General features: G+C 51.3%; 14 protein-coding genes across 14 annotated transcripts; 7 read left to right on the top strand and 7 right to left on the bottom strand.

Moving 5' to 3' along the window:
• Nucleotides 1-636: 636 nt before the first annotated feature.
• Nucleotides 637-3,139, top strand: COCMIDRAFT_81691 (uncharacterized protein; the record flags this gene model as incomplete). The annotated part of the gene is made up of 2 exons (XM_007684731.1): nt 637-706; nt 759-3,139. The coding sequence occupies 2 exons, from the start codon at nt 637-639 to the stop codon at nt 3,137-3,139; spliced, it is 2,451 nt and encodes an 816-aa protein (XP_007682921.1).
• Nucleotides 3,140-3,506: 367 nt separating this feature from the next.
• Nucleotides 3,507-3,656, top strand: COCMIDRAFT_81316 (uncharacterized protein; the record flags this gene model as incomplete). The annotated part of the gene is made up of 1 exon (XM_007684732.1): nt 3,507-3,656. A coding segment is annotated over one exon (150 nt), but the record flags the coding sequence as incomplete, so codon positions are not given.
• Nucleotides 3,657-4,109: 453 nt separating this feature from the next.
• COCMIDRAFT_57155 (uncharacterized protein) lies at nt 4,110-4,385 on the bottom strand (the record flags this gene model as incomplete). Its single annotated transcript, XM_007684733.1, has 1 exon — nt 4,110-4,385. A coding segment is annotated over one exon (276 nt), but the record flags the coding sequence as incomplete, so codon positions are not given.
• Nucleotides 4,386-4,725: 340 nt separating this feature from the next.
• Nucleotides 4,726-6,428, top strand: COCMIDRAFT_777 (lytic polysaccharide monooxygenase; the record flags this gene model as incomplete). The annotated part of the gene is made up of 3 exons (XM_007684617.1): nt 4,726-4,824; nt 4,874-4,961; nt 5,020-6,428. The coding sequence occupies 3 exons, from the start codon at nt 4,726-4,728 to the stop codon at nt 6,426-6,428; spliced, it is 1,596 nt and encodes a 531-aa protein (XP_007682807.1).
• Nucleotides 6,429-6,992: 564 nt separating this feature from the next.
• On the bottom strand, nt 6,993-7,847 carry COCMIDRAFT_778 (uncharacterized protein; the record flags this gene model as incomplete). The annotated part of the gene is made up of 1 exon (XM_007684618.1): nt 6,993-7,847. The coding sequence occupies one exon, from the start codon at nt 7,845-7,847 to the stop codon at nt 6,993-6,995; it is 855 nt and encodes a 284-aa protein (XP_007682808.1).
• A 555-nt stretch (nt 7,848-8,402) lies between these two features.
• On the top strand, nt 8,403-10,340 carry COCMIDRAFT_779 (uncharacterized protein; the record flags this gene model as incomplete). Its single annotated transcript, XM_007684619.1, has 5 exons — nt 8,403-8,452; nt 8,505-8,796; nt 8,847-9,771; nt 9,820-10,084; nt 10,181-10,340. 5 exons carry the CDS (start codon nt 8,403-8,405, stop codon nt 10,338-10,340), a joined length of 1,692 nt encoding a protein of 563 aa, XP_007682809.1.
• A 727-nt stretch (nt 10,341-11,067) lies between these two features.
• COCMIDRAFT_32147 (uncharacterized protein) lies at nt 11,068-12,513 on the top strand (the record flags this gene model as incomplete). Its single annotated transcript, XM_007684670.1, has 2 exons — nt 11,068-11,685; nt 11,716-12,513. 2 exons carry the CDS (start codon nt 11,068-11,070, stop codon nt 12,511-12,513), a joined length of 1,416 nt encoding a protein of 471 aa, XP_007682860.1.
• A 197-nt stretch (nt 12,514-12,710) lies between these two features.
• COCMIDRAFT_81680 (uncharacterized protein) lies at nt 12,711-14,057 on the top strand (the record flags this gene model as incomplete). The annotated part of the gene is made up of 1 exon (XM_007684734.1): nt 12,711-14,057. The coding sequence occupies one exon, from the start codon at nt 12,711-12,713 to the stop codon at nt 14,055-14,057; it is 1,347 nt and encodes a 448-aa protein (XP_007682924.1).
• A 156-nt stretch (nt 14,058-14,213) lies between these two features.
• On the bottom strand, nt 14,214-16,715 carry COCMIDRAFT_81703 (uncharacterized protein; the record flags this gene model as incomplete). Its single annotated transcript, XM_007684735.1, has 1 exon — nt 14,214-16,715. One exon carries the CDS (start codon nt 16,713-16,715, stop codon nt 14,214-14,216), a length of 2,502 nt encoding a protein of 833 aa, XP_007682925.1.
• A 623-nt stretch (nt 16,716-17,338) lies between these two features.
• On the top strand, nt 17,339-18,265 carry COCMIDRAFT_21942 (uncharacterized protein; the record flags this gene model as incomplete). Its single annotated transcript, XM_007684640.1, has 1 exon — nt 17,339-18,265. The coding sequence occupies one exon, from the start codon at nt 17,339-17,341 to the stop codon at nt 18,263-18,265; it is 927 nt and encodes a 308-aa protein (XP_007682830.1).
• Nucleotides 18,266-18,487: 222 nt separating this feature from the next.
• On the bottom strand, nt 18,488-19,097 carry COCMIDRAFT_21943 (uncharacterized protein; the record flags this gene model as incomplete). Its single annotated transcript, XM_007684641.1, has 2 exons — nt 18,488-18,925; nt 19,017-19,097. The coding sequence occupies 2 exons, from the start codon at nt 19,095-19,097 to the stop codon at nt 18,488-18,490; spliced, it is 519 nt and encodes a 172-aa protein (XP_007682831.1).
• An 879-nt stretch (nt 19,098-19,976) lies between these two features.
• On the bottom strand, nt 19,977-21,488 carry COCMIDRAFT_81433 (uncharacterized protein; the record flags this gene model as incomplete). Its single annotated transcript, XM_007684736.1, has 3 exons — nt 19,977-20,090; nt 20,141-21,028; nt 21,084-21,488. 3 exons carry the CDS (start codon nt 21,486-21,488, stop codon nt 19,977-19,979), a joined length of 1,407 nt encoding a protein of 468 aa, XP_007682926.1.
• A 3,955-nt stretch (nt 21,489-25,443) lies between these two features.
• On the bottom strand, nt 25,444-25,707 carry COCMIDRAFT_81573 (uncharacterized protein; the record flags this gene model as incomplete). The annotated part of the gene is made up of 1 exon (XM_007684737.1): nt 25,444-25,707. A coding segment is annotated over one exon (264 nt), but the record flags the coding sequence as incomplete, so codon positions are not given.
• Nucleotides 25,708-26,376: 669 nt separating this feature from the next.
• Nucleotides 26,377-27,325, bottom strand: COCMIDRAFT_21945 (uncharacterized protein; the record flags this gene model as incomplete). Its single annotated transcript, XM_007684642.1, has 2 exons — nt 26,377-27,027; nt 27,233-27,325. The coding sequence occupies 2 exons, from the start codon at nt 27,323-27,325 to the stop codon at nt 26,377-26,379; spliced, it is 744 nt and encodes a 247-aa protein (XP_007682832.1).
• Nucleotides 27,326-27,347: the final 22 nt, after the last annotated feature.

A 27,347-nucleotide genomic window follows, 5' to 3' on the forward strand; every position in this document is an offset into this window, starting at 1 on the left:
CATAGTATGATCTATCTGTGCTCTAGACAAAACGGGTACGTGTCGAGGGTTCCTTCGAAGATTGACAGACGCAAGGTTAAGCTGTACTTGGTGGCTTACCACGCTGCACGAATGGTGCGACGTCGTTACCGCCCCCAATGTCAGCAATGCCGTTTTGGTGTGCAACCTTCAGTTAGTCTGGGGTAGCGCAACCAGTGTATCGTCCAGTAGATGGTTGTGCTCCGAGGCGAAGTTTTGCTTAGATAAGCTGCGCCTGTCGTGAATGTGTGACAATACAGGCAGCTGTGGGTCGCACTGTACTCCGCTCCGCCATGATATACACAGGCGCTCTGGCCTTGAATATCCATAACATTTATGAGACTAAGACAGTGCAAAATATGCGTGGTGATGGGGCTACACAACACGTCTTCTTATTACAGCTTGGTCACATGCATGCGTGTGATCACACAATATTGGCGACCTGAGCTCTTTCCGCCCCCAATTCCAATCAAATCCTCCGTTTCAAGCCACAATGACAAGCCTTTCAGCCCCGTCCATGATTTAACCACCCAGCCATACCTCGCGATACGTCCAGTGATGCGGCGCTTCATTTGTTTTCTAGGTACAGCGTGGAGGTATTCCACCAGCTAGCACACGATGAGCTTTGGAGTCAGTATCGGAGACATACTCAAGGTGTGCGAACTAGCGGGGAGGGTATACAAGAACTGTCAGTTGTTTTGGCAGCTCCGCAAACTTATAGTATGCTGATCGAAATGCAGGCCGCGACTGTCCTGGAGAGTACAAGACCTTGACAAGTGAAACACGCAGTCTCACTAATCTCCTCGACGACATACAAGACAAGTTCGATAAGATACCGGAGAGTAAGCAGCAACAGCTTATCGAGGCGTATACACCATGCATCGAGGTCTTGGAAGAGCTCGACAAAGTCCTATTGCACTACAATGGGCTCGACACAAAGAGCAAGCGTGCCTGGGACCGTCTTAAATTCGATCCAGCCACTTTGCGAAACTTGCGCGAGCGGCTTGTTGCGAGCGTGGCGATGCTCAACACCTTCTACACCTCCCTGATACACGATGTCCAGGTCCTGATACTCGAGGCCTTGGAGAGACTGGAAAAGGATTATAGAGGCGGACATCGCGAAGAAAGCATTTCTTCAATTGAGCGACTGACTTCTGGCGCCCTGGAAGACAATAATGAGGACGACGAGGCATGGCGCCAGATCATCCGCGATTTGGAAGATGTCGGCATCTCTCAGCAGCAAGCTTTGGGCTATCGCGATGTCATTGTAGACTGGCTCGTCGCAGCGGTGAATGAAGGGAGACTTCTTGAAGATCGACCGGAGCATGAACCATACTCCTCAATGTCGCAAGATCTCAGACCAGTACTTCCTGAAATTAATGTTGGGGAATCATCCAGTGGCCTTGAAATGCTCACAATCGTCACGCCTATGGAAAGCAGTTTGTCACCACCATCACGAACGCCTCCTCCCATACCCCGTCCACCGATACCACAGGTCCATATGAGCTCAACTCTTTCGGTGGCTTCACAAGCGCAATCCGCTACATCGTTGCCAAACATGCCACGGGACACTGATTCAGACAACTCTTCGTTATATGCAGAGCCACATCGCTCAGCGGTTACCACCCCCTCCATTCGGACCCATACCATTCCAATTCCACGTGTGCCAGTTCCTCGTGCAAGCGGGTCGCTCCAGGCGACGAATCCTGACAGTCCTGACCCAGCACTATTTACATCATTGCCTATTTCTGGAACACAAACACCCTCTGATCCTGCTCCTCCACTGGGCAACGATTTGCCCCCATCATATTTCGAGAAAGGCACATCTATTACGATAGATCTTAACTGGACGGCTCATCAGGCGGTGGCTGCATGGGCTCGCCACGACTTCGTCAGTGCAGAAAAGCACCTAGAGGACCAGTTAGCAGCTGTCGACCGCGGACAGAGGTGTATATCTGGTACTCAACCTGATCGTCGCATTCTCAAGCATCTACTCGGAGTATGCGCATCGTTCACGGGAAAGTTTTCAAAGGCAAAAGAGCTCTTTGAAAGCGTCTTTAACGGGACCTTTCTCGATCACGAGAATCTGGATGATGGTGACATAGCTGCTGCGCGATGGCTAGGAGATATTTGTTTACATACCCAAGAGCACGCAAACGCCATGCTCGCCTACAGTGTTGCTTATGAAGGATCCATAGGCCGCTATGGAGCGACCAGCGAACGTACCCGACGAGTGGCAACTGAGATAATACTCATCGATCACTGGCTGTTCGGGTTCAGGCGCATCGAGGCCACTCTCAACCTTAATCTTGACCCGACCAGTATCTTTCCATCGGCAAATGTTGTGGAGAAGAACAAGTTGATGATGAATGTCAAGAAGAGCGTATATGAATTGGCCAGATCTACCAGCACCACGTCAATCCCAGCGATGTCCATGGGACGGCCAACATACAATCTCGAACCGAGATCGAGATACGAACTTAGATTGTCCGAAGGGTTTCTCGTGGGACCCCTGATATCCCTCAGCACCTGGCCACTTCCATGGGATCCGCTTTTCCATCCTACAGACGCTGTGCAGCTAGACCGCTACATGAACACGGTGCGGCTTGCAGGTCATCTGTCTAGATCCCTCTACGATCGCCAATTACCTACCAACTCGCTAGGCGACTCTAAGAAGCTGCACTTTCTTACCAAAAGAGGCAGTCGGTGGCTGATTAGTGCTGTTGAACGAGGCCTCAACGAGATGGGGATTACGTATGCACACCATCCCTTTGAGCCAGCGATAGTGTGTTGTCTCAACCAACAGCGAGAAGGCATGGCCTTCTCGGAGGGGGTGGAGATACGCTTTTGCAAATTATCATTTCGAGACGTATATGGGATCAAGGTGACAGATGTCAAGTGGGCCACTCGAAGGGTTGCGAAGCCCGGTGTGTATGGTGAGATACCGCCCAAGTTCCGCAGCTCAGCGGACTTTAGGGAAATTATCAAAGGTGTGCTGGACAGAGCAGAGGAAGAAGAGAGCGGTCTACCAAAGCCTGTTCCCAGCATACCTCGCGGCGTCTCCAATGGATTCCAGCAGGCACCCCACGCATCACTGTACAAGCCACCCATGTATGGCTGAGTAGTCACGTCATTTACTCTTCCGAGCCAATGTAATCTTTTTCTGGGTACCATAGAGGTGCAATAGGGAACTACGTGTTATATGGCCGAATTTGCTTTTCTAGTGGTGGCACAAGTTCGGATTCATTTGCGCAGCTTACATCTGGAGATTTTGCAGCGGCGAGACCCGTTTTCGAGCGTAACCACGTTTGGGCGATTACCCGAATGCTCGGCGGCTCGGGAAACCGGAAGATCGAGTTATTTTGGTGTTCGGAACAAGTGGTGTGGTGGGGTGTTACGAGCAATCGACATGTCAGCTTCCTCGTGCGAAGATGGGACATTGAAGGGGCTACTAGAAGAATCAACGTTTGCATCCGTCGTTCCCCCCAACGGTCCGCGATGTCGAGCATTTTAGTCACTACGGCGCCACGGCTCAGGGTGAAGGGCAATACGAGCGCCAACCCCTGCATGCCTATGGGAAAAGAAAACTAAGCAAGCGGTTACCCGGAGTTGGAGGCGCATGTCGTAGAAGGAGATGAAACCGCGATTATCGTTGTTTGCACCCAAGAAATCAGGAGGGGGTTGGCGATGTCATTACTTTTCGATCGAGCAAAGGAGGAGGCGCAAATTTGGCCACCAACACGGCCGTCGGAAGCGGGGATAGCAATCAATTCAAGGACCGGCCTCTCTGTTAGCGTGACAGACGGATCTTTGCGATGGGGAGGAGGACTGGCGAAATGAGAGTCGGCCTGAGCAGCGATGATGTGGGCTCCCCTTCTGCAAGCGCCACGTTAATATAACAAGACCTCCTGAACCAAAAAAAGTCGACAGCAACCTGAAGTCCCTAGCGCGCGCCCCGAGGACTGGATCTGCGCGGCGCGAGAACACAGCTGCTCTATATCGATAACCGCCCCCGCTCCTGACGTTATACAAGCGGCGCCTCGACACGCCTTGGGGCTGGCAATGACCGTATACGAGGGGCGATGGCGCGAGAGAGTTGAAATGAGAGGCCTGGTACCTGACTTGGCGTCGTCTGCAAGGACGCCACCTAGCGGGCAAACCATTGCGGAATATAGACTAGGCCACTCGCTAATAGTCTTCGTTTGTGTTTCATGTTTCAGAAGCACAACCTCATCTCTCAGCTTAGTGGCCGACAGGGCTCGAGGCTGACTGCATCCTGCGCAACCAAGCGTCACTCCTAAAGGAAAATAATAACACTCCGCTGCAACGCTCGGCAGACGTGTCGCAGGGCCTCCAAGGGCGCCAAGGGCATGTGCCGCCCGCAGGTAGCAACCGGGTGGAAATCACTCATCCGCCCATGCCCATCACCCGGCCTAGGCTCAGCGGGCGGGTGTGAAGGAAGGAGTAAAAAGGCCCCGTCATCCCCGTCTCTTCCTTTCCTCACCCCACAAGGACTCAAAATCCAAACTTGTTGTCTGTCTCTCTTTTTCGAAGGCTCTTTGTGGCCTGTTTCATTCCTTCACTTGTCGCTAGCTCGGCACATTCATTCATTACCTTGAGTCCTAGTGACCAACTTCAGTTCGATTGTTACTACCAAATAACACGTTGTTTTCTGCCCTTCAAGTCAACTGTTGAACATCGAATACCATGAAGACCCAATCTATCCTTCTTGCGGCCCTGGCCTCAGCCCCTGCTGCCCTTGCCCACACTGTCTTTACTGACTTTTACGTTGGTGGCCTTGCTCAGGTACATGGTGTTTTTTGGTTTGAATGCGACTTATACTAACAATTGTCAGGGTGATGGTGTTGCTATTCGCATGAACCCTTCTGGAGAGCACACTAGCTCCCCTATTGGCAGTCTTGATAGCACTGACATGGCTTGCAGTATGTCCCTTTTCTCTTGGTGCTCCCCTAGCGCACCATGGCTGACCAGACTTGCTAGATGTCCAGGGTACCAAGGGAGTTTCGCGTACCCAGCAGGTCCCAGACGGTTCCGTTCTTACCTTTGAGATTCGCGAGTGGCCCGATGACCCATCCAAGGAGCGCCTTGATCCCGGCCACAAGGGTCCTTGCGCCGTCTACCTGAAGAAGGTTACAGATGCCACCACTGACACTGCTGCTGGTGATGGCTGGTTCAAGATCTTTGACCACGGCTATGACGCTGACTCCAAGCAATGGTGCACTGACAAGATCATTGCCAACAATGGCCTTTTGTCCGTCAAACTGCCCGAGAATCTTTTGCAAGGCGACTACCTCGCTCGTCCCGAGATTCTTGCTCTCCATGCTGCCAAAGACGGTGACCCACAGTTCTACACTGGCTGTGCCCAAATCTTCCTCAAGAGCTCCGGCAACCTCGTTCCCGAGTCCACTGTGTCTATCCCCGGATACGTCAAGTACAACGAGCCTTCAACCAGCTTTGACATTTACAACACCCCTGCTACCGAGTATGTTGTACCTGGCCCCAAGGTCGCCAAGCTCATTGCTGGCGCGAGCAAGTCTTCCGCTACTGTCCAGACCAAGGGCATCAAGCCCCAGGGCTGTGTCATGGAGAACGCAAACTGGTGTGCCAAGGAAGTCCAGTCCTACACCGATGAGAAGGGATGCTGGGCTGCCGCTGAGGACTGCTGGGCTCAGAGCGATGTATGCTACGACTCCGCACCCCCAACTGGTGGCAAGAACTGCAAGCTCTGGCAGGACAAGTGCACCGACATTGGTGCGCAATGCAAGGCTGGCAACTGGGTCGGGCCTCCCAACAAGGGCAAGGACCTTACACCAGCCAAGAAGTCCATTGATGTAGGCCTCATCATGCCCAACCAGGTCCAGCCTGCCTCGCCATCCAAGGAGACGCCAGCGCCTTCATCCGAAAAGGAGCAGGAGGAGCCCGAGTCCACGCCCGAGCCCAAGCCTGAAACCAAGCCTGAAGACTCCGAGTACCAGCCTGCGCCCGCGCCCGCTAAGCCCGCTCCCGCCGCCGAGGCCCCAAAGCCCACTCCCACCCCTGAAGCGCCCGCAGCCCCAGCCTACGACGAGTACGAAAGCCCTCCTTTCATGGAGCCCACCAGCTACCCTGCTGCTCCTCCTCCCGCCCCCACCAAGCAGCCCACCACCCTCAGCAAAGCCCCCATCTCCACCATCACCGTTGCCCCTTCGTCGGCCGGTGGACCCAAGCCTACCCAGCCCCCTTGCCCCAAGGGATACAGGTGCGTCTACGTGACTGACCTCGTCATCGTCACTACCACTGTCTACGTTACTGAGGGAGCTCCTGCTCCTACTGCTTCGCCTACGCCTAGCTCGGGGAGCTACATGAAGCGCGCGCATCTTCACCCCAGGAGGCGTCTGCACCAGATTTAAACTCTGTCGGTGACTGAAGACGTATATATCTACGACCTAAGGGCTTTTGGAGTTGAGATCAAGGGGAAAACAGGTTTACGTTCACACACCAACGCCATATTATTGGCGATTTTGGACATTGGGAGGGGCTTCGCGACGGAAAACAAAATTCTCTCCTTTTTCTTTACCTTTCTGCGACACTTTTTTGTTGTTCGCGAGTCCTTTGAGTGACTCTGTTCTTTTTTGGATGGGAAGGAATGGAATGTAGGATAGGGAGCAGACTTCTTTTGTCTTATATTCTTCTTCTTCTCCTTCACTTCTTCTTCTAACCTTTTTTTGGCACAGATATGAATGAATCATGCTTGATATGACCATGACAAAATATGTGTTGCCTTTTGAATTATTGCTGTGATGTTGAAGCTGCGCTGTGTATGGGGGGAGATACCAAGGGGAGAGAGTGTGCGTCATTGCAGGTAGTCAGTCAAGGAAGAACAGAAAATGTATTTGCTCTGTAGATCACGGCCGTCATTTTACCACTTAGCCCGGTGTTTTGGCCAAAAAATTCTCCGCGCTCAAGCTTTATTTTTATGTCTCGCCCTCGATAGTGCGCACCTTGATGCTTCCATCTTGCATACCAAAGTAGACGGCGACGGGCTTCTGGCCACCGCGGACAGTCTTTGTGCTTTGGTCCTGTTCACGCAGCGCCTGTGCATCGATGCCGTTCAGGCCCGAGAAAATGCCAACCTCGAGGACACCGGTAAGGCCCTTGATGGCCCTGCTCAGAGTGTTGACCTCCCACGTACCGTCCGTGCCGTCGCCCTTTCCTTTACCCGCTGCTACATCCGCGGATGTAAGCAACGGAGGAAAAGGCGCATCAATGATGTAAAAATCCTGGTCCGTCTTCAGGGGTCCTGACTTCTCCAGTAGCGTTGTCCTTAGTTTAGGGCCTGTTGATCCCAGCATCCTGAGCGCACCGGCGACCTTGAGCTGAGACAGGGGCGCGACCTCGATAGGGATGGTGGGCCAGTTTGTCAAGAGACGGTCCTGTCTTTTTCTGTAGTCTGCGACGCAAACAAATTTTCTGGCGCGCTCTGCGACTAGCTTCTCCTGGAACAGACACGCACCTCCTCCTTTTATGCAGTTGAGCTCTGCGTCGACTTCGTCGGCGCCGTCAAATGCCACGTCGAGCATGACGTGGTCGGGGAGACTGTCAAAGGAGATGGCAGTGAGGCCGGCATTGACGACTAGTTGGCGCGATTGGAAGCCAGTAGGGACGAAGAGAATGTTGGGGTTGGTCGATCGCTGCTTGATGGCCTCGACGACGTAGACAATGGTGGTGCCGGATCCAATTCCAACGTGGGTTGCCGCCGGGTCAAAGTGGTCCGCTACGGCCTGTTGTGCAGCCGCACGTTTAGCAGCCTCGACGTTTGTGTCGGTCATGGTTTTTGCGGTTTGGAGTGATGTAGTGTTATGGAAGTGCCTTGGAGATGGCGGACTGGGTTGACGGAGCGATTTTTGTAGAAGAGATTTGCCGGTGGTGTAGAAACAGGATGGATGTATAGCTAATCTAGGAATCGATAAATTTTGGAGGGGCAGTGGAGGCTTGAGATGACTGATGCTGCGGGCTTGCTGATTTATACTGGCAGTGTAGATGGTAGGAGGTCTCCAGGGCATGAGCCGGCATGCGTTCGCTAGCCTTCCTCTAGGCCTATATGTACAAGGTAGCTGAGAGTCTGAGACCTTCAGCAATGAGTCTAGCTGATGCCGAAGGATGCAAGTGTATGATTTGCTCGTGACAAGGTGATGGGGCGCGCGGCGAAAGATGACGCTGTTGTGCCCCGCCATTGGAATACCCCGCGGCAGGGGTCACGCCTAGCGCGAGCCGACAGCTCAAGCGCGTCCGGTGCCTGGCAGCTCTAACAGCGGTAACAAACATCCCTCTGCCATTTCTCTTAGCCACTACCAGAAAAAGAAAAGAAAAGAACATCCGTGAGAATGGCAGACCTCCCTCCTCCCGTACAAGGTCCAACTGCCAAGGAGAAGAAGTGTGTCACCTCATTGCTGCTGAACGGCATTACCACGTACTGACCGCAATAGGTACGATCGTCAGCTACGCCTATGGGGAGCTACGGGCCAAGCTGCGCTCGAGAGCTCCCATATTCTCCTCATAAACTCAGGGCCGGGAGTTGTCGGCGTGGAAACACTCAAAAACCTCGTTCTGCCATGCATTGGCGACTTCACTATTCAAGACTCAGCCGTCGTCAATGAAGCAGACCTAGGCGTGAATTTCTTCCTGGAAGACCAACACTTGGGAGGCTTCCGTGCAGAACACACGTGTAATTTACTCAAGGAGCTGAATCCAGATGTACAGGGTCACTTCATCACAGAGGTACAACCACGCTTTACAGTTCGTCTCTGATCTTCTGCTAATGGACCCAGCCTATCGAGTCGTGGTTATCACAGCCCAACGTCCTGCAACCATACTCGTTGATCATTGCGACCGCGCCTATCCGTCCCGATGTTCTCGCAAAGCTGTCTAGCCATGCAAGTGCTACGCTCGTTCCGCTATTCTATCTCCACTCGGTTGGCTTCTACGCTCACTTCTCCGTCCACCTGCCCCCCGCGTTTCCCATCGTGGACACACACCCTAATCCCGAAACCACATCGGACCTACGACTAATACAGCCGTGGCAAGAGCTAGTACAGTATGCAGAACAGAAGACGGCCGACCTAGAAAACATGAAGGCTGAAGACCATGGCCACGTGCCATGGATAGCACTTCTGCTGCACTACCTAGAAAAATGGAAGAAGGAACATGGGGGGGAGGTACCACAGACTTACAAGGAGAAGACAGAATTTAGGACTTCCGTATCACAAGCTGCACGCACAGACAACCCAGAAGGCGGCGAAGAGAACTTTGATGAAGCAGTGGCAGCTGTTCTAAAGTCTCTCAATCCACCACAAGCAAGCAGCGCCGTCAAGGAGGTTTTTACAGCGCCAGAGTGCCTTCTGGTTCGCCAAGACTCACCAAGCTTCTGGGTTATTGCAAACGCCATTGGCTTGTTTTATACAAAATACAATGTCCTACCAGTCCCTGGCTCTGTACCGGACATGAAGGCTCGCTCAGCAGACTACATCGAGTTGCAGAATGTGTACAAGTCCAAAGCGCGGCGCGACTTAGCAGAAGTAGTGGAGAGTGTACGATTTTTGGAGCGCAATGCTAACCGCAGTGAGCCTATTGACGAGAAGGACATTGAGACTTTCTGCAAGAACGCAGCCCACATCAAACTAGTGCGTGGTCGACCATTTCACATAGTACAAGCGGGCGAGAAGATCAAATGGGGCGATCGCGCCAAGTCAATTGGTAAGTGTGCAGATATGAGAGACTGTCGATTGAGCTAACAACCCAAAGCTCAAACGCTCACCTTCCCCGACTCACAAATCCCGTTGTACATTGCCTTCCTAGCTTGGGATGAGTTTGCTGCGACGCACAACAAAGACGGTTTCGGAGGGGCGCCTCAAGTTGCCGGAGAAAGCGACCTGGATGCGGATTCAGAAAAGCTGATTGGAATTGCTCTCAAGATCGCTGATGATCTGATTAAAGAAGCGAATGCTTCAATCGAAGAGGACGAGTATGCAACCATTCGATCACAAATTGGAGATTATGCACGTGAGCTGTAAGTATACTTGGCAACACCAAACTTATTGTCAGACAGTTCTCTTCCAAAGACGTCTGGACGGTGATGGGGGGCACTAAACTGACTATTTGACAGTGTGCGAGCTGGTGGTGCTGAGTTGCACAATATTGGCGCTTTAGCGGGTGGTATGGTCTCACAGGAGATCATCAAGGTGATCACTGAGCAGTATGTCCCCGTCGACAACACTTGTGTTTTCGACGGCATCAAGAGCAAGAGCACGGTATTCAGAGTTTGAAGGAAGCATCCTATTGTTTTTATGCATAGTGCCATGAATGCCCTCAGGTTTGCAACCAACGAACAGTAAGTTACAGCAAGATTATCGTTTCAGAGAATGGCGATGTCGCATCAGATTTTGCGAAGACACGGGTTCATCCTCGCTCTCAGTTGCAGAAAATGCGGTTGATATTGTGTATGGATATGGCATGAGAAATTGGCAGAAGAAGAGTTGAATTCGCCTGCAGCCAATACCAAATAATGCGATTGTCTGGCGTTGAGCAGATTGACAGATGACAATTGAATGCAGAGAAAGCATCGAGTGGCCATGAAGACCAGATCGAAGTTAATATCAAACCAAGAGTCTCTTGATTGTCCAGTGATTGAAAGAGTGAAGGAGAGACACAATGAGCGCTTGCCTCTGTTCTGACATGATGCGCCTGTGCTGGTATTGAACACTTTCCTCTCTCACACGAATTTTTTAGCTCAGGTATTCACAAGTAATACAACCCCTTGTTTAGCATACCAAATTCACAACCATGGTGAAAAGGCGCAATATCACTACAAAGCAACCTACTCTACCACTGACTGCTGAACCCCGGCCGACAAGTGGCAAGGATAAGGCAGCTAATTTCCATGCGTCATCACGTGATGACGCATACGCGACTGGAGTCGCGTCTAACCCTGGCCAAACTTGTCTGCCTGTCAACATTCGCTCAAACCAGGCGCTTCCTGTCTGCAATAGACCCATGGACTCTTCATTCGATCTTCCGGACTCCACCGACTGGATCAAAACGTCCTTACCCACCTTCGAACCGCTCGAAGCTGCCTTGCGCTGTGAGGTCTGCAAGGAGTTCTACCATAACCCCGTCATCACGCCCTGTTCCCACACATTCTGCTCGATATGTATACGAAGATGTATTGCGACAGATGGGAAATGTCCGAGCTGCAAGACAGGATGCTCCAGCGACAAATTGTTACCAAATATTGCGGTCAGGGAAGTAGTAATGCGGTTTCAAGAGGCGAGGCCGAAAGCGCTGGAGTTAGCGCGTGCCGACAAAGACGAGGAAGTTAAGGGCGGCCGCAGAAAGAAGAGGAAAATGGAGGACACGGATATAGAGGAGGACGAGAATGTCAGGCATACTCGGTCTCGACAAACCCGGAGCAAAAGTCAGCGCAATGGAGACAGAGCAGCATCGCCTGCTGTAGTCGCTGATAGCGAAGATGACGGTGACGAAGATTTTGTCCCGGATGGCATGGTCAAGTGCCCAGTCTGCAATCGTGCCATGAAGGAGGAGCTGGTCTACAACCACCTCGACACATGCACTGGGCCCAATGCGTCGCCGCGCAATACTAGGTCAAGGTATGTTTAAGAGCGATGTAGCCTCGCATAGCAGGAGACTGATCTTTTTCCTATAAGAAAACCAGCCTTCCCCGTGTTACAGGCACGAAAGAAAGACCCTTCGCCTCCGCCAATAAGATTATCGCAACTCAACTATGCTATGATGAAAGAGACCGCATTGCGGAAAAAGCTCCAGGAAATCGGCATTCCCAATTGGGGCACCAAAGATCTAATGAGGAGGCGACACATAGAGTGGATCAATATCTTTAATTCGAACTGCGACGCCCATGATAGTCTGAGAAAGAGTCACAGGCAGTTATTGAAAGAATTAGACGAGTGGGAACAGACCCAGGGCGGTAGATCGAACAACAAGGAGAGTGCGATTATGAAGAAAGACTTTGACGGCGAAGGGTATGCGAAATCGCATAGAACAGAATTCGATGATTTGATTGCACGAGCGCGGCAAAAACGTGCCACGCCCAAAACAGACGATGAGGAGCGTTCTGGGCAAGACACGCCTGCAGACGGACAACGCATAGGATCGCGAAACGAGATCACGGCGAATGGTACCGATGGTCCCTCTCAAGAACCCATATCGAATCATGCTTCCCCAGGTACACATCTATCAGGCTACGATCCCCACAATCCATACGAAGATGGCCAATCAGCGCCAGCCACTATGCCAGCAAAAGGTGAAGCAGCGAATAGCATGTCGCCGATACATACTCTGAAATCCGACAATTCGATGCAAGGAAAAGAGATTCCCTTAGGGAGTCCGAGCCGTCAGGTGCCCATTTATGCGGTTCCTGAGGAACCAGTCAGGGACATGGAGGGTAATGCGGCAGTGCAATAGTAACCAGAGCATGCAGTTGGAATAGAACCTTGGTTGACCTCGAGGGCTGCTTTATTCACAAGTTTTCCAATATTCAACGTGCTGTATTTCAGTCCACATCCCCTTCAGCACCTTTTCAGGACAGAGCTAGCTTCACACTTCCCGTTTGCACTAAGAAGATTTCAACCTACAGCACAATCAACCAGCCTTTGCACGTCATGTCTCCGCCTTACTCAGCCCAATATTTTGAAGAGGGACCATCCATGGATTCAGGAATAGGCCTTCTGCCTAGCCCAGCCCGTACCCCACCAGATGCGTCGGAGCTTTCACGCCAATCCTCATATTACCACCAATCACCGAGCAGTTATGAGGCTCTCTATAGTAAACTATGGGATATTGAAGACACCACACCAGTGTCAGTAGACAATTCAAACAGAGACTCACCACACAATAGCGTGCGCTTCGCCAGTCAGACCGCCCAATCTTCCTCACGGCCTGCAAGCGCAACCTCTTCCAAAGGCGATGGCCGATCAATCAGAGCGAGAAACTCGCAAATTCCCCCAAGGCCTCAGACGCCATATCCACGCCAGCGTAAAGCAGAGGCTAATGAGACTCCCCATACCGTGGACGCAGAAGAGGTGTTGGGACCACAGAAAGGAAGAAAGACGCCAGTACTGATGAATGCCCCGGATCTACAATGGGACCTTTCCAAGCCGCCTTTTGTGATGCAAAGTCGGAGCACTCTGGATGATGTGGAGGAAGCTGGTAAGAAAGAAGAGGTAAAGGCAGAGCGACGTAGTGCCAGGAAGGTAGAAAGAGCAGGCACGCCGATTCCTACGTCCGCCCCAGCAAAGAACTATGCACAGCACCGCAAAGCAAAAAGCAAGCCTCACCATGCTCACCCTCAAGGAATAGCCAGCCATATACTAACAAGTCCTCCAGGTGCACTACCCCCAACCCAATCATCTCTTAAAATATACACTGTCAAGCGACAAAATACCCCTTCACCCGAGCAACAACCATCTCCCTCACCCACACCACACATACCCGCTCTCCTACGCGTACTAGACGCAAACCTGCAAGCACAACCCCACCAGCTGAATTCCCTACCTGAAAGCGACGAGCGGGCCGAGCGCTCCCAGTCCCGCCCCCAACTCTCACCCTTCCCCCGCTGTTGCCAGACAATGAGTGGAGATGCCTTCAGTCTAGACCGTTCCTACCTTGACGACCCGCGCAACCAAGACGGCAGCGGAAGCCTTTGTACCCAGCGCACTAGGGAAACAGATCCTTACCCCTTCACCACGACTGAGACGTTGGGAGTACAGACCGCACACATGTTGCCTGTGCAGCGTGTTGAGCGCTCTGATATAAGGTGTGGGCATGTCAGCATTGCGAGTCGACGATGCTGCGGTGTGCTGGATTTGAACAGTGAGGAGGAGTATGTGGGGGCTGCAGGGACGCCAAAGGTTGGGGCAAGGGTGAGGAAGGCATGGGATAGAGTTCGGGGTTTGTTTTGTAGGAAGGAGGAGGGGTTGAGTCATGAGCGCTGGAGTAACAATGTGTAGTCGTGTGTTTGTCTTTCAAATTAAGGATTGTTCGATGGGGGCGGTGGAAACTTTAAGGGACGACACATGAAGGGACATGTTACTCGGCGCTGAGTAATTATTCAAATAATATAACTTTGTTTTTAAATCTAGTAGGCCCGAGTTTCTCTATCCTCTTTAACCCAAGTTGAACTCGCTTGCTAAACCAGCATGACGCATAAACTTTTCCCTTGCCCTAACTGCCTTTCTCATCTTCGCCGCCTCGTCCGCGTCCGCACCCTCCGGCAGATCCAGGTCGACCTTCTTCCTCGTCGACACACCCGTCTCGGTGGCAGCTTTACGACTTGCGCCATCTACTCTTGGTCCACCACGAACCTTGGCAGGCGTCTTGTCATTACGGCCAGCACCAGTTCGTTGACCTGGAACCTTCATGCCACTGGGTCGCTCGCGAAGGGCAAAAGCCTTGGCCAAGTGACCCAAGTGCAGAGCTTTGATGTCGAAATACTTGCGTTCGTCAGCAACATGCGTGGCGTACGCACGGATATGACTTTGGAACGCGCGACGGGCAGCTTCGAGACGAGCAGGAGAAGCCAGAGCCCATCGCTCAATGGCGAGCTGGAGATCTGTTGCTTTGTCCATGTAAGCATTCTTCTCCATGACACCGCTGGTGACGAGACCGCGGTTGAGAATGTCGTCTGCGTCTTGGCGCGCAATATGAATGCCCGCCTCGGTTTCCTTGCGGTCGGATTTGAGGATGTCGACGTAGCCTTCTTCGGAGCCGGGCATGAGGAAGATGCATGCACGTCCGTCGCGACCAGCACGCGCCGTACGGCCGATTCTGTGCAAATGGTCTTCTCGGGCAAAAGCAGGGTCGAACTCAATGACTAAATCTACGTTTGGCAAATCAAGACCACGCGAAGCGACGTCGGTAGCTATGAGGACAGAAGGTTCCTTGTTCTTTGCAAATTGTGCGAGGGTCGATGTTCGGAGGGATTGTTGGAGGGAACCGTGGAGACGGTACGCTGTTACTGAATGTGTCTTTGCTGATAATATCGGTGCTACTGCACTCGTTACTTCGAGTTTTGTAGGATCTGATTGTATCGCCTTGGTCTTCTTGCTGGCTTTCTTGTCATCTTTCGTAGCCTCGTCCTCGGTCGAGTCTTCTTTGTCTTCCTCTTTTTGTTCTTCTTTTCCTTCGAGATCGCTAGTAAGCATGTCGAAATGGAAGTCGACAGAGTCGGCACACGATATGAAGACGATTGCCTTCATCACGGACCCCTTTCGCGCAAACGCGCGCTTCAGATAGGCAATCAGCGACACTAGTCGCAACTTGGGCGCTACAACAGCATACGACTGCTTCAATTGTGCCGGTGCGGAGAAAGTAGTATCCCTGCTTGTCTCGCTTGTTTCTGGTTCCTTCTCTGACGGATCGGCTCGAAGATGGACGGCATCCTTCAAACTTATCTGACCCAGCCTCTCAACGTCCATCTTCATGGTTGCGGAACAGAGTACTGTAGTGCGCTTCTCTGGAAGCCCTGGTATCCGCGACTTTTCGTCTTTCCTCGCGCGCATTCGTAGGTTCAAAGCACCAACAATCTTCTGAATCTCTTGCTCGAAACCAAGTTCCATCAGGCGATCTCCTTCATCCAGAACCAACCACCTGACATTGCTTACATCCAGCGCTTCTGTGTGCTCCAGATGATCAACCAATCGACCCGGTGTTGCGACCAGGATGTTGATACCTTTTCGCAAACGAGCCTTCTCCGACTTCTTTTTCTCACCACCAATAACCGTCGTGGCTACTAGCCAATGTGCGCATCCTAGAATCTTCTCCAGTACCATAGCAATCTGCTTGCTCAATTCTCGCGTTGGCGCCAGAATAATAGCAAACAAGCCCGAATTCCTTTGCACATTTTCGTCGACTTTCCGTTTCTTCATGTTCGCCGACAAGTCCATTAGTCTCTGCACAATGGGCAGAAGATAGGCCAGGGTTTTTCCGGAACCGGTTTCGGCCTGTATAAAAGCATCCGAGTCATCTTTGACCAATTGTGTTATCGCAGCTTTCTGAATAGCTGTGGGCGCCTTCAGGTCCATCTTGTTGAGCAAATGACTGGCAAGCGTTGTGGACATGCCGAGTGAAGTGAATGTGTGGAGTTCGCTACTGAGGGGCGCATTCGAGGGTTCGACGGGCGCATCGTCTTCGCGTTGTTGAGTCGCTTCCGGCTTGGTGGTAGAAGTGGGATTGTAGGTGAACAGCGAAGAAATGACCTGCTTGCCGCCCTTTGGTGCGCTCTGCTGCTCGCCAGGGCGTTTTGTTGCATTCGCGTTCGACTGGGGCCTGAAGTTGGGGTCTGCAGTCTTCTCAACGGCCTTCGGTTTGAATTCTCCGCTCACACGCGCTCGCTTTGGATTTCTGTCGCCATGGTCGAGTAGGTCAGAATCGTCGACGGGCTTTGGTGTGCGCGGGCCCAATTCTGTGCGGTTCACGTTGGTGGCATGGTCGACCTTCTTCTTGGGTACTGTTTCGCCGTTTAATCGTGCTGTCGCCTTGGTATGCCAGTTCTGCGCCGCCTTCTTTGCTGTGAGCCGACTCTTCCAGTTGCCGCCCTTGAAGGTTGGCTTTGCGATAATGCCGCTTTCCGGGATGGAGAAGTTGAGGAGCATGCCATCGTCGCCCATATCTGCGTTTTATCGCCGTCGCCGGTCGTGAAAGTAGCGGGGTGTCGGTCGTCGACTGCGCCAGAATGCGAAATCTCGACTTCCATCTTTTTAGTGGGACACTAAACCCGATGTGGCCGTACGTGTGCACCCATGATGCTACCTTCAGCGCAGAAACCAGACGTCTTGTCCGTTCTCAAATCTTACAAGCCATGGCAGCCTTTTCACCGCCTCGCCATGTTTCATCCATCTCCACGTTGCGCGGGAGAAGTTGCATCATCCGCTTGGTCGCTGCGCGACTCTATAGCTAACTCCAGTCTTGTTCCGAGCGACACCTCCGCAACTCCCCGCAATGTCACCACTCCGGTTAGCACCTGGTGAATACAACCTTACACACAGACCCTGAGCCATTGAGCTGACCAAGATCAGTACCGACAGCACGCTCGTGTCTCCTAGTCAAGTTTTCGCGTCCATTGCAAGCTTCGAGAACAAGTAACGGCATCCGCTTCTTCTCCGGATCACCGAGTCCATGCAATACCTCGTCCTCGAATCCCCAACCTCAGATCTTTCGCCATGTCGCTCCCTTACGTGACTTCCGGCGAGATCTACGCCTCAATCAACGTACTGTCGGTCTAGTGCCCACCATGGGCGCCCTGCACGAAGGCCATATCTCGCTCATGCGCCATGCCGCAGCTGAAAACACCGACGTCTTTGTCACAATCTACGTGAACCCCACCCAATTCGGCCTGAACGAGGATCTCGACTCGTACCCAAAGACATGGGAGACAGACCTGCGCATAGTAGAGCAGCTGAACCAAGAGCTGGCAAGCTCGGGCCAAGGACGAGTTACGGCCATCTTCGCACCAGAAACGAAAACTATGTATCCTACCCTCCCGCCCGACAGCAGCATCCCCGGCGTGGGAACGTTTGTCGAGATGCGCCCGCTTGGCCAAATCCTTGAGGGCGCATCAAGACCCGTCTTCTTTCGCGGCGTAGCAACCGTGTGCATGAAGCTCTTCAACATTTGCGCTCCGGACCGCGTCTACTTTGGCCAAAAGGACGTCCAACAGACTCGCGTCATCAAACGGATGATCACCGACTTCCACCTCGACATGGATCTGCGTATAATCCCTACGTCAAGGGAGTCTGACGGCCTTGCTCTTTCATCTCGCAACGTCTACCTGGGCACCCGCCGCCGCAATGTGGCTATTGTTCTCAATCAAGCACTTCGCAAGGCAGAAATCAAGTACAAGAACGGGATGCGCCTGCGGAATGATGTGTTGTGGCCTGCGTTTGATCACACAAACATGACGCTCCTTGACCAGGAGCAGCTAGAGCCTAACCAGCGCGCAAAGTTTGAAGTCGATTACATCAGCCTTGCCGACCCAGATACCATGGAAGAAATCGAGCAGATTGATGACAGCAAGGGCGCCATTCTAAGTGGTGTGGTCAAGATGCTGCCGGTTGAGGAACCACAGCCAGACAAAGAAGATTTGGGCCGACTGGACGCTGAGGGTCATCAGGTTCCTGTCCGGTTACTTGATAATATCATTCTGGAGCCTATGAGATGATCCATCTTGAATATCGATTTTTCTTGAACTAGATAGTCAAATAAATAATACATTAGGTGCTGTATTGCCTGAATAGACCTATCGAATGAAACGCTTTTGCAACCTGTGCATACCCTTGCTTTTTTGGCTTTTTGACCTCGCCCTGCGATTACTGTTTATTTGCAACTCTATTGCCCTGTCCTGTGAAGCATGAACCTGATTTTACACACCCCTTAACACTCCTCATTTCTGAGTCTTTTGTTGGCCGGGCAGTGTCTCGTACATGATCGCATCCTGATCACGAACATCACCCCGAGACTGGGTCTCAGTCTCCAGCATATCCTCCATCTCCAACTCCATCATACTACTCTTCTTACGTGCCGCCCGTGGCGGTATCGCGACATCAGTCGGCGACTTCTTTGCCGCATCATTCACCAACGAGTCGTTCAACGACAGGCAAGATTTTGATTTCCCCCACGAGTCCTCATATTCCGATCCAGACCCGCGCGTCGATATATCCCGAGTAGCAAGACTGGGTGGATACGGCAGCACTTCAGTTCCGAAGTCAAGTAAGCTTGTGGCATTGCTCCTGCTCTTGTTCCGTATTTGTTCACATTGCGCCTCTGAGAGACCGGGTATGCATTCTGAGATGTCTAAATGTCGTACATCTGTCGGTGCGCCCTATATATGTGTATATTAGAAAAATGTGACGGAAACATCATGCATGTAACTGGTAGGATAAAAGGGAGCATAGGGGAGACGGCGGACGTACAATGACTATAGCCCTCTTCGTCCGTGGAGCAAAACAGGGAAACACACGTTGCATCACAGTAGCCATAGACATGGATGCCATTGCTGTAGGTGTGGGGTGAAAAAAAACAGGTTGCAGCGTCACTGGAGAAGAAGCAACAACAAATTACAGATCTGGATCAGTAAGAATGGATAGATGGATGGTCGGTATCTGCCAATACGGGCCAAGTTGGGATTTCCAAAGCCGGAGCCAGGTATGGGGAGCACAGACGCTGAAACATAGGCCTCGGTACAAAGGGAATTGCGCTGTGCCGGGAGGCTAGGCGCGCGACAAAGCCGTGAAAGAAAGAGCGGAAGAAATGGCTTGAGTTTGATCGGTGATATGCATGAAGAATCACAGGCACCGGAAAAAATTGATCTCCAAAGTAGAACCCAATAACTGGAGAAGCGAAGAAAAATGGATACGGAATCCAGGGTTCGCATGGAAGTTATCATGGTGTGACAAGCTTTTCTCTAAACTTGGCCGCCCGAGTCACGACCCTTGCGGATCACAAACTTTAGTCGTGTTTGAGATTGATTTCTTTGTTTATTCTTCCCGTATCGATCTGAGGTTATCAGCTGGTGCCAGCGAAATGTGGAGATGAGAGAGCACCTGTTCAGGCGCTAGTAGTCACATAAGATTCTCAACAAAGTATTGTTGTTTCAAGATGCATGTTCACGTGATTGCACGCAAGAACACATTGCTACTAGGTTCTGGTCAGAGTATTTGTACCTGTGCTCTTGCAACGACAATGTTAACAACCTGCTGGCTGTCAATGCACTTGAATTCATCGTCACGCTGGTCCAAATTCGTGAATGGTGTTTAGTAGTTTCTTTGCAAGACTGGTTGCATTGAACTATACCTATGGTATCCCTAACTGTCATCTCAGCGGCGAGCACTCTTGACAGGCAACAGGCTTGTAACATGCCTCGGATGCTGCATCTATTTCGGGTAATCTTTGACATGGTAGCTCTTGAGCTTAACGAATTGGTCGAAGCCGAACCTGCTGAGAGTCTGACCTCGACCAGAGTCTTTCCAGCCAACCCATGCCAGGTCCTAAAATTGTCAGTATGCAATACTATGGCTGCGGCGATAGAGCTACTTACAGGTGCGGGGTAATCGCATCGATTGACAAAAACGGTACCAGCTTCAACATCATCGGCGAGTTCATGGCCTTTGTTAACATCCTTAGTCCAAATGCTAGCTGTAAGACCAAATTGGCTGTCATTCATGAGCTTGATTGCTTCTGCGTCGTCCTTGACCTTCATGACTGGAATAACAGGGCCAAACGTCTCCTCAGTCATCACTATCATCTCGTGGTTGACATTTGTCAGCAGGGTCGGAGCAACATAGTTTCCGTCTGCGGGCGGATTCTGGAATGTTGCATTTTCCGGGGTAGCATCCTTGGCTCCCTTTGCCAGAGCGTCTTTGACGTGCTCGCGGATAGTCTCCGCAGATCTCTTGGAGACCACGGGACCAACATGAGTGTTCTTATCAAATGGATCGCCGAGCCTGTATCCCTTGAGTACCTCTTGGAGTGCTGATACAAACTCGTCGTGGATTTTCTCGTCCACGTAGATCCTCTCAACACTGCAGCAACTCTGGCCTGAGTTGAAGACTGCACCATCTACGAGCTCTTCGGCAGCCCATTTGACGTCAACATCAGAACGAACATAAGCGGGATCCTTGCCTCCTAGTTCAAGGCCAATTCGGAGTGGAACCCTGTCATTCGCAGCTTGCTGAATGGCGAGACCATTGGCCACCGATCCGGTGAAGCAAACAAGCTGAATCTTTGGCGATCGTGCAATCGACTGAATCTGGGTGACGGATCCACAGTGAAAGATTTGAAGCACACCATCAGGAAGGCCGGCTTCCTTGAAGATCTGCTGGATCTGCTCGGCACTGGTTGGCGTCTGGGGCGATGGCTTCAAAATGACAGAATTTCCTGCAAGCAGAGCAGGCACTAGCGAGTTGATGAGAGTCAGATATGGGTACTGCATATATGGTTAGCAAGTGCAAGACTTAATGTAACCCTTGACCACAACCCACATTCCACGGAAATAGAATCAATACGGGACCAAGAGGGACTTTCTTGATGTAGCGCTTGAATCCCTTCTCCGGTTCGCCGTCCGTGTCCTTGAGCGTATCATCGCTAATTTTGAGCAGGTACTCGCCGCGCATAACCGCCGTGCTGACTTCCTTGGCGGTATAGGCAATGGGGCGACCCATCTGTTCTGTGATCTCTTTACCCAAGACATCTTGGCGTTCATTTAGCAGCTTCAAGGCCTTCTTAACAATTGCCTGCCTCTCAGAGAGTGATGTGCGTCGATAGGACTCAAATGCTGTTGCAGCCGTCTCAGGGAGAGACTGCAAATCAGCATCTGAGAGGCCATTGCGTGTGACGATTGGCTTGTTGGTGATGGGAGAAATGGTCGTGATCTTCTCGAGCGACATGGTGCAGGTGCTTGTTTGGTACGAGGCCCCTATGGATAAATTCAAGTGGCAATGCACAATAAGCAGACACGGCAATGTCGATTCAGCGGCGTCTTGGGAGCAGTTAATTTTGAGTTGAAGCGTTGCCCGCCGCCAAACCGGAAATGACGTATGACACGCTAGGATTAGCTCGTGCACGTTCCATCTTGGTGGAGGACATTCACCCCTCCACGCCGAAAAACGGACTCAATACAATCTCTCTTATCACGACGGTTATCGACGGCGCGATTACATACTCACTTGCCCTATCGTGGCCATGATGGAGGAAAATTTCCGGGCATTTGCTCGGCCATCTCATCGGATTACTCAAGCCTTCTACCACATGGCTGTAATAACCTGCACAGTAGGGCCGCAGCAGTAGCTCCATACCCCGGACCGTCTCCACCGACCTGGTCATCTACCAGAGAATTGGCTTGGTCGTGACCTGTGAGTAATGTACCACCGTAGTTTATGTTGAGACGCAAGATTGCCGTCGGCATGGGTTCGGGCCTTTTCTTGTCATCTCATTGAGATGCCGCCACTGCATCTCAGTGAGTGGTAGACAGTGCTGGGTCAATCACATATCTGAATAGCAACAAAGGGCCATTTTCATCAGTGTACTACGTCGAAAGCATAGTATCGTTACTGCATTTATGACTCCTCTCAAGTAGTCTCATTAACTCACCTTGCGCAACGGAACGCAGAATCTTCAACGGGAGAAGAGTGGCAGGTTTACCGACACCGTCTTTTTCTTTATAGGTAATTTTCATGCCAATTCTCTGCACACGCTCCACAGAGACTTTCAACTGTGCCTGTTGAGCGCCCTGCAGGGGAGTATCAAATATGCCCTGGTTCCTACACCACCCTGCATTCTGCATAGAACCTCTAGAATACCCACTCAACCCCGCTATCGTTGGATCAACCCCTTGAGATGGGGCGGGCTGTTTTACCTCACGATACCTACTGTCTATTAGGAAGCCCGAGACCGAGGCCTACTCGGTGTACAAAGTTTCACAAGTGACAGGGTGTACATGTTCACGTGGGTCTGTGAGCTTGTCAAGCCTTTGTGAGCCATGTGACCCTCAAGAGCGGATGAACTGGCGCTAGAAGCCGAAATCCAGCGTCCATAGGGACTATATCTTGGGCGGCATATAGTCCCGTCAATAGCCATACCTCTACCTGTTATGACCAGGTCCCGCACGTGTCCATCAGTGAGGCGGCCATGGGATTTATGCAGCGATGTCAAGGGATGTATGAGCAATATATGAAAATCAATAAGCCGAGCTGAAGTCGGCTTTGGAAGCCGCGATGCCTTGTCCTGCCAACTTCCCTGCTCGATGGTGCAGCAGTATCGCTTGCTCCATGCGCCTTATATGAATTCTCAAGAACTTGGGTGCTGTTTATTTGGGTCTTTACCCATCCCCATGGGGTGGGACAGCTGTGCGGAACGGCTCGGTACGACACGTCTTCGAGTTGTCATCGTATTGAGGGATTTGCTCTGCCTATGAAGATCTCGGCCTTAGCGTAAGCAACTGCTTACCTTGTTTTGAGAATTATTCCAGAATGGAATGACGGTCAGCACAGTCACAACATGAGGACTCAATTTATCATTGCTGAGTTTGGATTTTGCCTGCCTCATCGCCACTCAAGCCACATGGTTCGTGCAAAGTCGAATTGTGGCGCGATCGTCTGGTCGAGGCAATATGTATATGTTGGTGCTGCATGGCTTTGAATTTCAAAGGTAACAAACTGACACAAGTCTCAGAATGTGATCGATGTAAGTAGACCAGTAGTAACAAGTGTCTCATAGTTGCACACCAACATGTTCTAGATGAGTAACATACTCTTGGTACGCCAAAGTGGTTGGATAGAGCTCTTTGGTTGTCTCCCCCATCCCGTCTTACAGTGGGCCGATCAGATGAAGAATATCCTTGTATAATTCAAACAAGAATACAGCTTGAAGATGCCTCTATTTGATTCTGTAGTTAGGAACCACGGCAAATTCGGCTCATGACATGTTGAAGCCGCTCAAGGTCCGACTAGTAGAAAACCCCGCGTAAAGTCGCCCCGGCGTTTAAAAAGTAACCAGTGATTGAAATTGGAGGTTGTATTAGAAAGACACGACGTACCTAGTTTGTTGAGTCAAAGCAGCAGCAGTAAGCAATACGAATTGTGGTGATCTTTTGCGGCCCGTCGGTAATCTAGCGTCGGCGTGTTGTCATCTGTCGGTGCGCTAAAGTGACTGGATCGCAATGGTAACCCAAATGATATCTAAACCATTGCCAATAGTATCAGATATCGTGGAGAATCCAGAAAACCTTGTTCTTTACGGTCATATAGTTCTAGAATGTTGAAAACTAGCAGGACTGGTGTTGGGTAGCTGCACTGCTGTGGTAGGAGCACCTCAAGTCTGTTACTACAAAAATCATCGAAAAGAGCAACTCAAACCCCTTTACTGTGTGTGTTTTGGTAATTGTCTTTTAATGCAGAGGTATTTGTTCTTTTTTTGAAACAAAAAGATTTGCAATGCCAGATGGATGATGTGATTGTTACTGCAATACTATTTCGACTTGCTATCTAAAATGTGAGAATACCTTCAGCGTCAATGAAAATCCAATTCCAACTTTATTGCCATAGTCGTACGTGATACGAATCCATAGTCGTAGCATGGATTCAATATGTATTCGAGTGTCACGATGAAACTAGGCTGAAAGCCAAGTTGAAAGAATCAGGAGTAAATATGTCAACTCATCACCGAGGTTTGTGTATAGGTCTTATACATCGAAATATCGATAGTGATTATGATAAATAGATTTGTTAAATGTATAGATCAGCGAGAAGCGTCGTTGATTCCACTCATTGTTCACATCCGTGACCTCGAATTTTCCACGAAGTGTATGGGTATTGGTAAAGGGAGCAACGCAAGTGAGCTGCATTCTCAGCGACTCCATGGCGAGACAGGTGTTTGGAGTTTTTGCTGTTTGTTGTCACTAACATATTTGAAGACACTGTGCTTGCTTTTTGCAGCTAAAAGAGGAAACATTACCGATGGAAGCATTCGTTTTATCCGCATCCATTTCCATTGATAGCCCTTTTCTCACTCCGTTCTGTGAAGAGCAAACGAATCCTTGTTGAAGGCCACTTTCGCTGATTACACCTTTCATGCAGACGAGATTAGCCACGACTGGCCTAGAATAGAAGCTTCACTGCATCTTGTGTTACACTGCACATGATACTATTTCCAGGGAGTTCTTTTTTTGATCACTTTCATGTTGTTGCTGACGTGGTAAGAGACTGAGTATAGGTCTTTCTAGGAAACCCTTCTTTGCCTTACACGAAATCCGTTGACATCGAAAGTGGACAGGCGACGGAGAATCAGACCCAATAGGATGTTTGCGGTAGTCGTTCAGCATTACTCACAGGGACTAATTTGTCAGACTATCTTAATCACGTCTTAGCATGAGTGATAAAGACAGATTTTCATTGAACGACGAGTGAAACAATTGTGGTACTGGTATAATAGAGCTGCACACTATTAAGAGAACATAGAGACTATGACATGAGGCGTTTCGTGTTTCTTTTTTTCGGGTCTCTTGTCAAGTGTATGGTAGCTAAGCAGTCGACTGTCGAACACAAGTAAACTGCAGATGACTGCAGTTGGCTGGCCTGCTTTCTGTCAATGAAGACCGGATCAACAGTCATCACAGTCACGATGAGATCAGGGGCATGAACTGAGTGCATAGCTTATCGTAGTACCGAATGTGTTGAATGTCTGCACATCACTGCAGCTACGCATACCCATTACGGTAAAGATAGAAGGGTGAAATGTTGGGACGCGTTGTTTTCACCCTGTGCAATCGGCAACGCCGAGCAGGCTCGCATTTGTGCCATGCTTGAGCATATTCCCGCAAGTTCAAATGACGGTCGTCGAATCTGATTACCAGACTGGTATAAAAAACAGGCCATGGCCTGATAAGACGAGTCTTGGAGGCCTCACTACTAGCTTGCATTCTTCCGATATAAGTGGCGAAAGGGGACAAACGCGTTGCTCATGGTTTTCGTGCCTTGTTGTTTGGGCGGTTAAAAATGATGCCATCACGTTACAGTGACTCACGATGGAAATCACTTGGACCAGATCAGACGAAAATCCTTCTTGCAGGATCTCGAGACAATGTTCGTGTCGATGACCAAAAAAAACCTCCCCAAAAGGCTTCAGCGTGACATTGCTGCGAATACTTCTAGCCGCTTGGACAACGGTCCGACATTGTAATGCGAATCCGGGTCGTTGTGGCGACCGATGCAGGTCAATTTAAATTTGTGGTGCTTGGTAAACACTGGAGGCACTAGCCCAGCAGGCAGGATGCGAGGCGATCCACAGATACTACAGCGTTGTCGCCTAACGTCGACAGTTGGAACCTGTCAGCCAACGGTGTCAAGGTCTGGAACTGCAGCCAAACTCGACAAGGCCTCTTCGGGGGTGGGGCCCCCTCGTTACCGAACAACGGATACACACTCGCCCTGCTGAGTAGCGCGGAGCATCCTGCACCGTGAAGTCGATGGGGTGTTCCTGCAACGCTGCTGACACGGCCCGCTTTGGAGCATCTTTCAGCAGGTTGGAACAGACGTGGCACACATGCAGCAGCTGTGGTTGCCCGGTTTTTCCTTTGAGCTGGCGCCATAGCACTATGTGCTATATCCAGATGTAATGATGTTCAACACATGCACATGGGAGTTTTTCCAGGTTTAGGCTTGGCAAACTCGAGTCTGGCTCTAGCGGTGGGGCGGATTTGTCCAGGCTGGTATACGGGGTTCATAAGATGCATTAGCGGAGTAACTGTGGAAATGCATTAGTGTTATGAAGGGACACACTCTACGTGTTTGGTTCCTGGGAGGGATTATAGGCGGATTGTGATGGGGATGGCCCTGGTCCACGGCCCTTGCAGCGTGCTGTGAAAACTCTGGTAGCAGAGGCTTGTATGCGTCTGAGACGAGAGTCTTGAGCATTTCCAGCTGACGGTCCATGGCCCATCTCCGGGGTGGTCGGCGGGAGAGGGATGGGATGGAGACGATCAGCGCAGGTTGGGATGGGCGGCGGGTTCGTCACCAGGGTGCAGTATGACCGGCATCGAGGCGGGTAGCGCTGGGCTTGAGGGTGCATGTCGAGCCAGGGAGGGCCCATTGGGGGCTGCGGCCAAAGGAAGAGGTGGTCGCGTCTCCATCCAGGCAGGCTGCTGGCTGCTGGCTGGGCGGTGGCGGAGACTGCCAGGTCCCGTGTTGCGAGCGGCTCGTGTGCCAACGGACGCAGTTTGAGCGGGCTGGGTTCGCCAATCACCATCCCAGGGTGCCCTTGATCGCTCAGCAACGGGAAACGGGCCATGCTATAGTGGTGGGTGGGTCTTGGGTACGGACAGGTACTTGGAGGTACTTGTTGAGCCGGCATCGGTACACTACCCTTCTTAAGTCGGCCGCATATAGGGTCGGGATGGCACCGATCAGCCAATATGGTTTTTTGATTGCCAGTCTAACCCGCGGCGAGCGTTCTGGCATGTGTCCGCGTTCACGTCCGCAGCACCGGCGATCCAGCGGCTTTGGTGGACTGTGCTCGCCCTCGAGTGTTGGTGTGCTGCAAGACCAGGGTCTGGCAGGGGTGAATTGCTCAAACTGGGGATGGGGGAACGGAAGCCAGCTTGACCACATTCGACCACCAGACGCACCTACGCACGAACCTGCCCTGCTGCCCATCTCGTTTGCAGCATGTGGCCAGAGACATCTCTGACGCACGACGCAGCTGGGCCCGGAGGAGCGACAGGTTTGCCCATGTCGATTCGGTATGAAGGCCCT

Source organism: Bipolaris oryzae, assembly GCF_000523455.1.
Source record: "Bipolaris oryzae ATCC 44560 unplaced genomic scaffold scaffold_4, whole genome shotgun sequence".
Taxonomy (NCBI): Eukaryota; Fungi; Ascomycota; class Dothideomycetes; order Pleosporales; family Pleosporaceae; genus Bipolaris; species Bipolaris oryzae.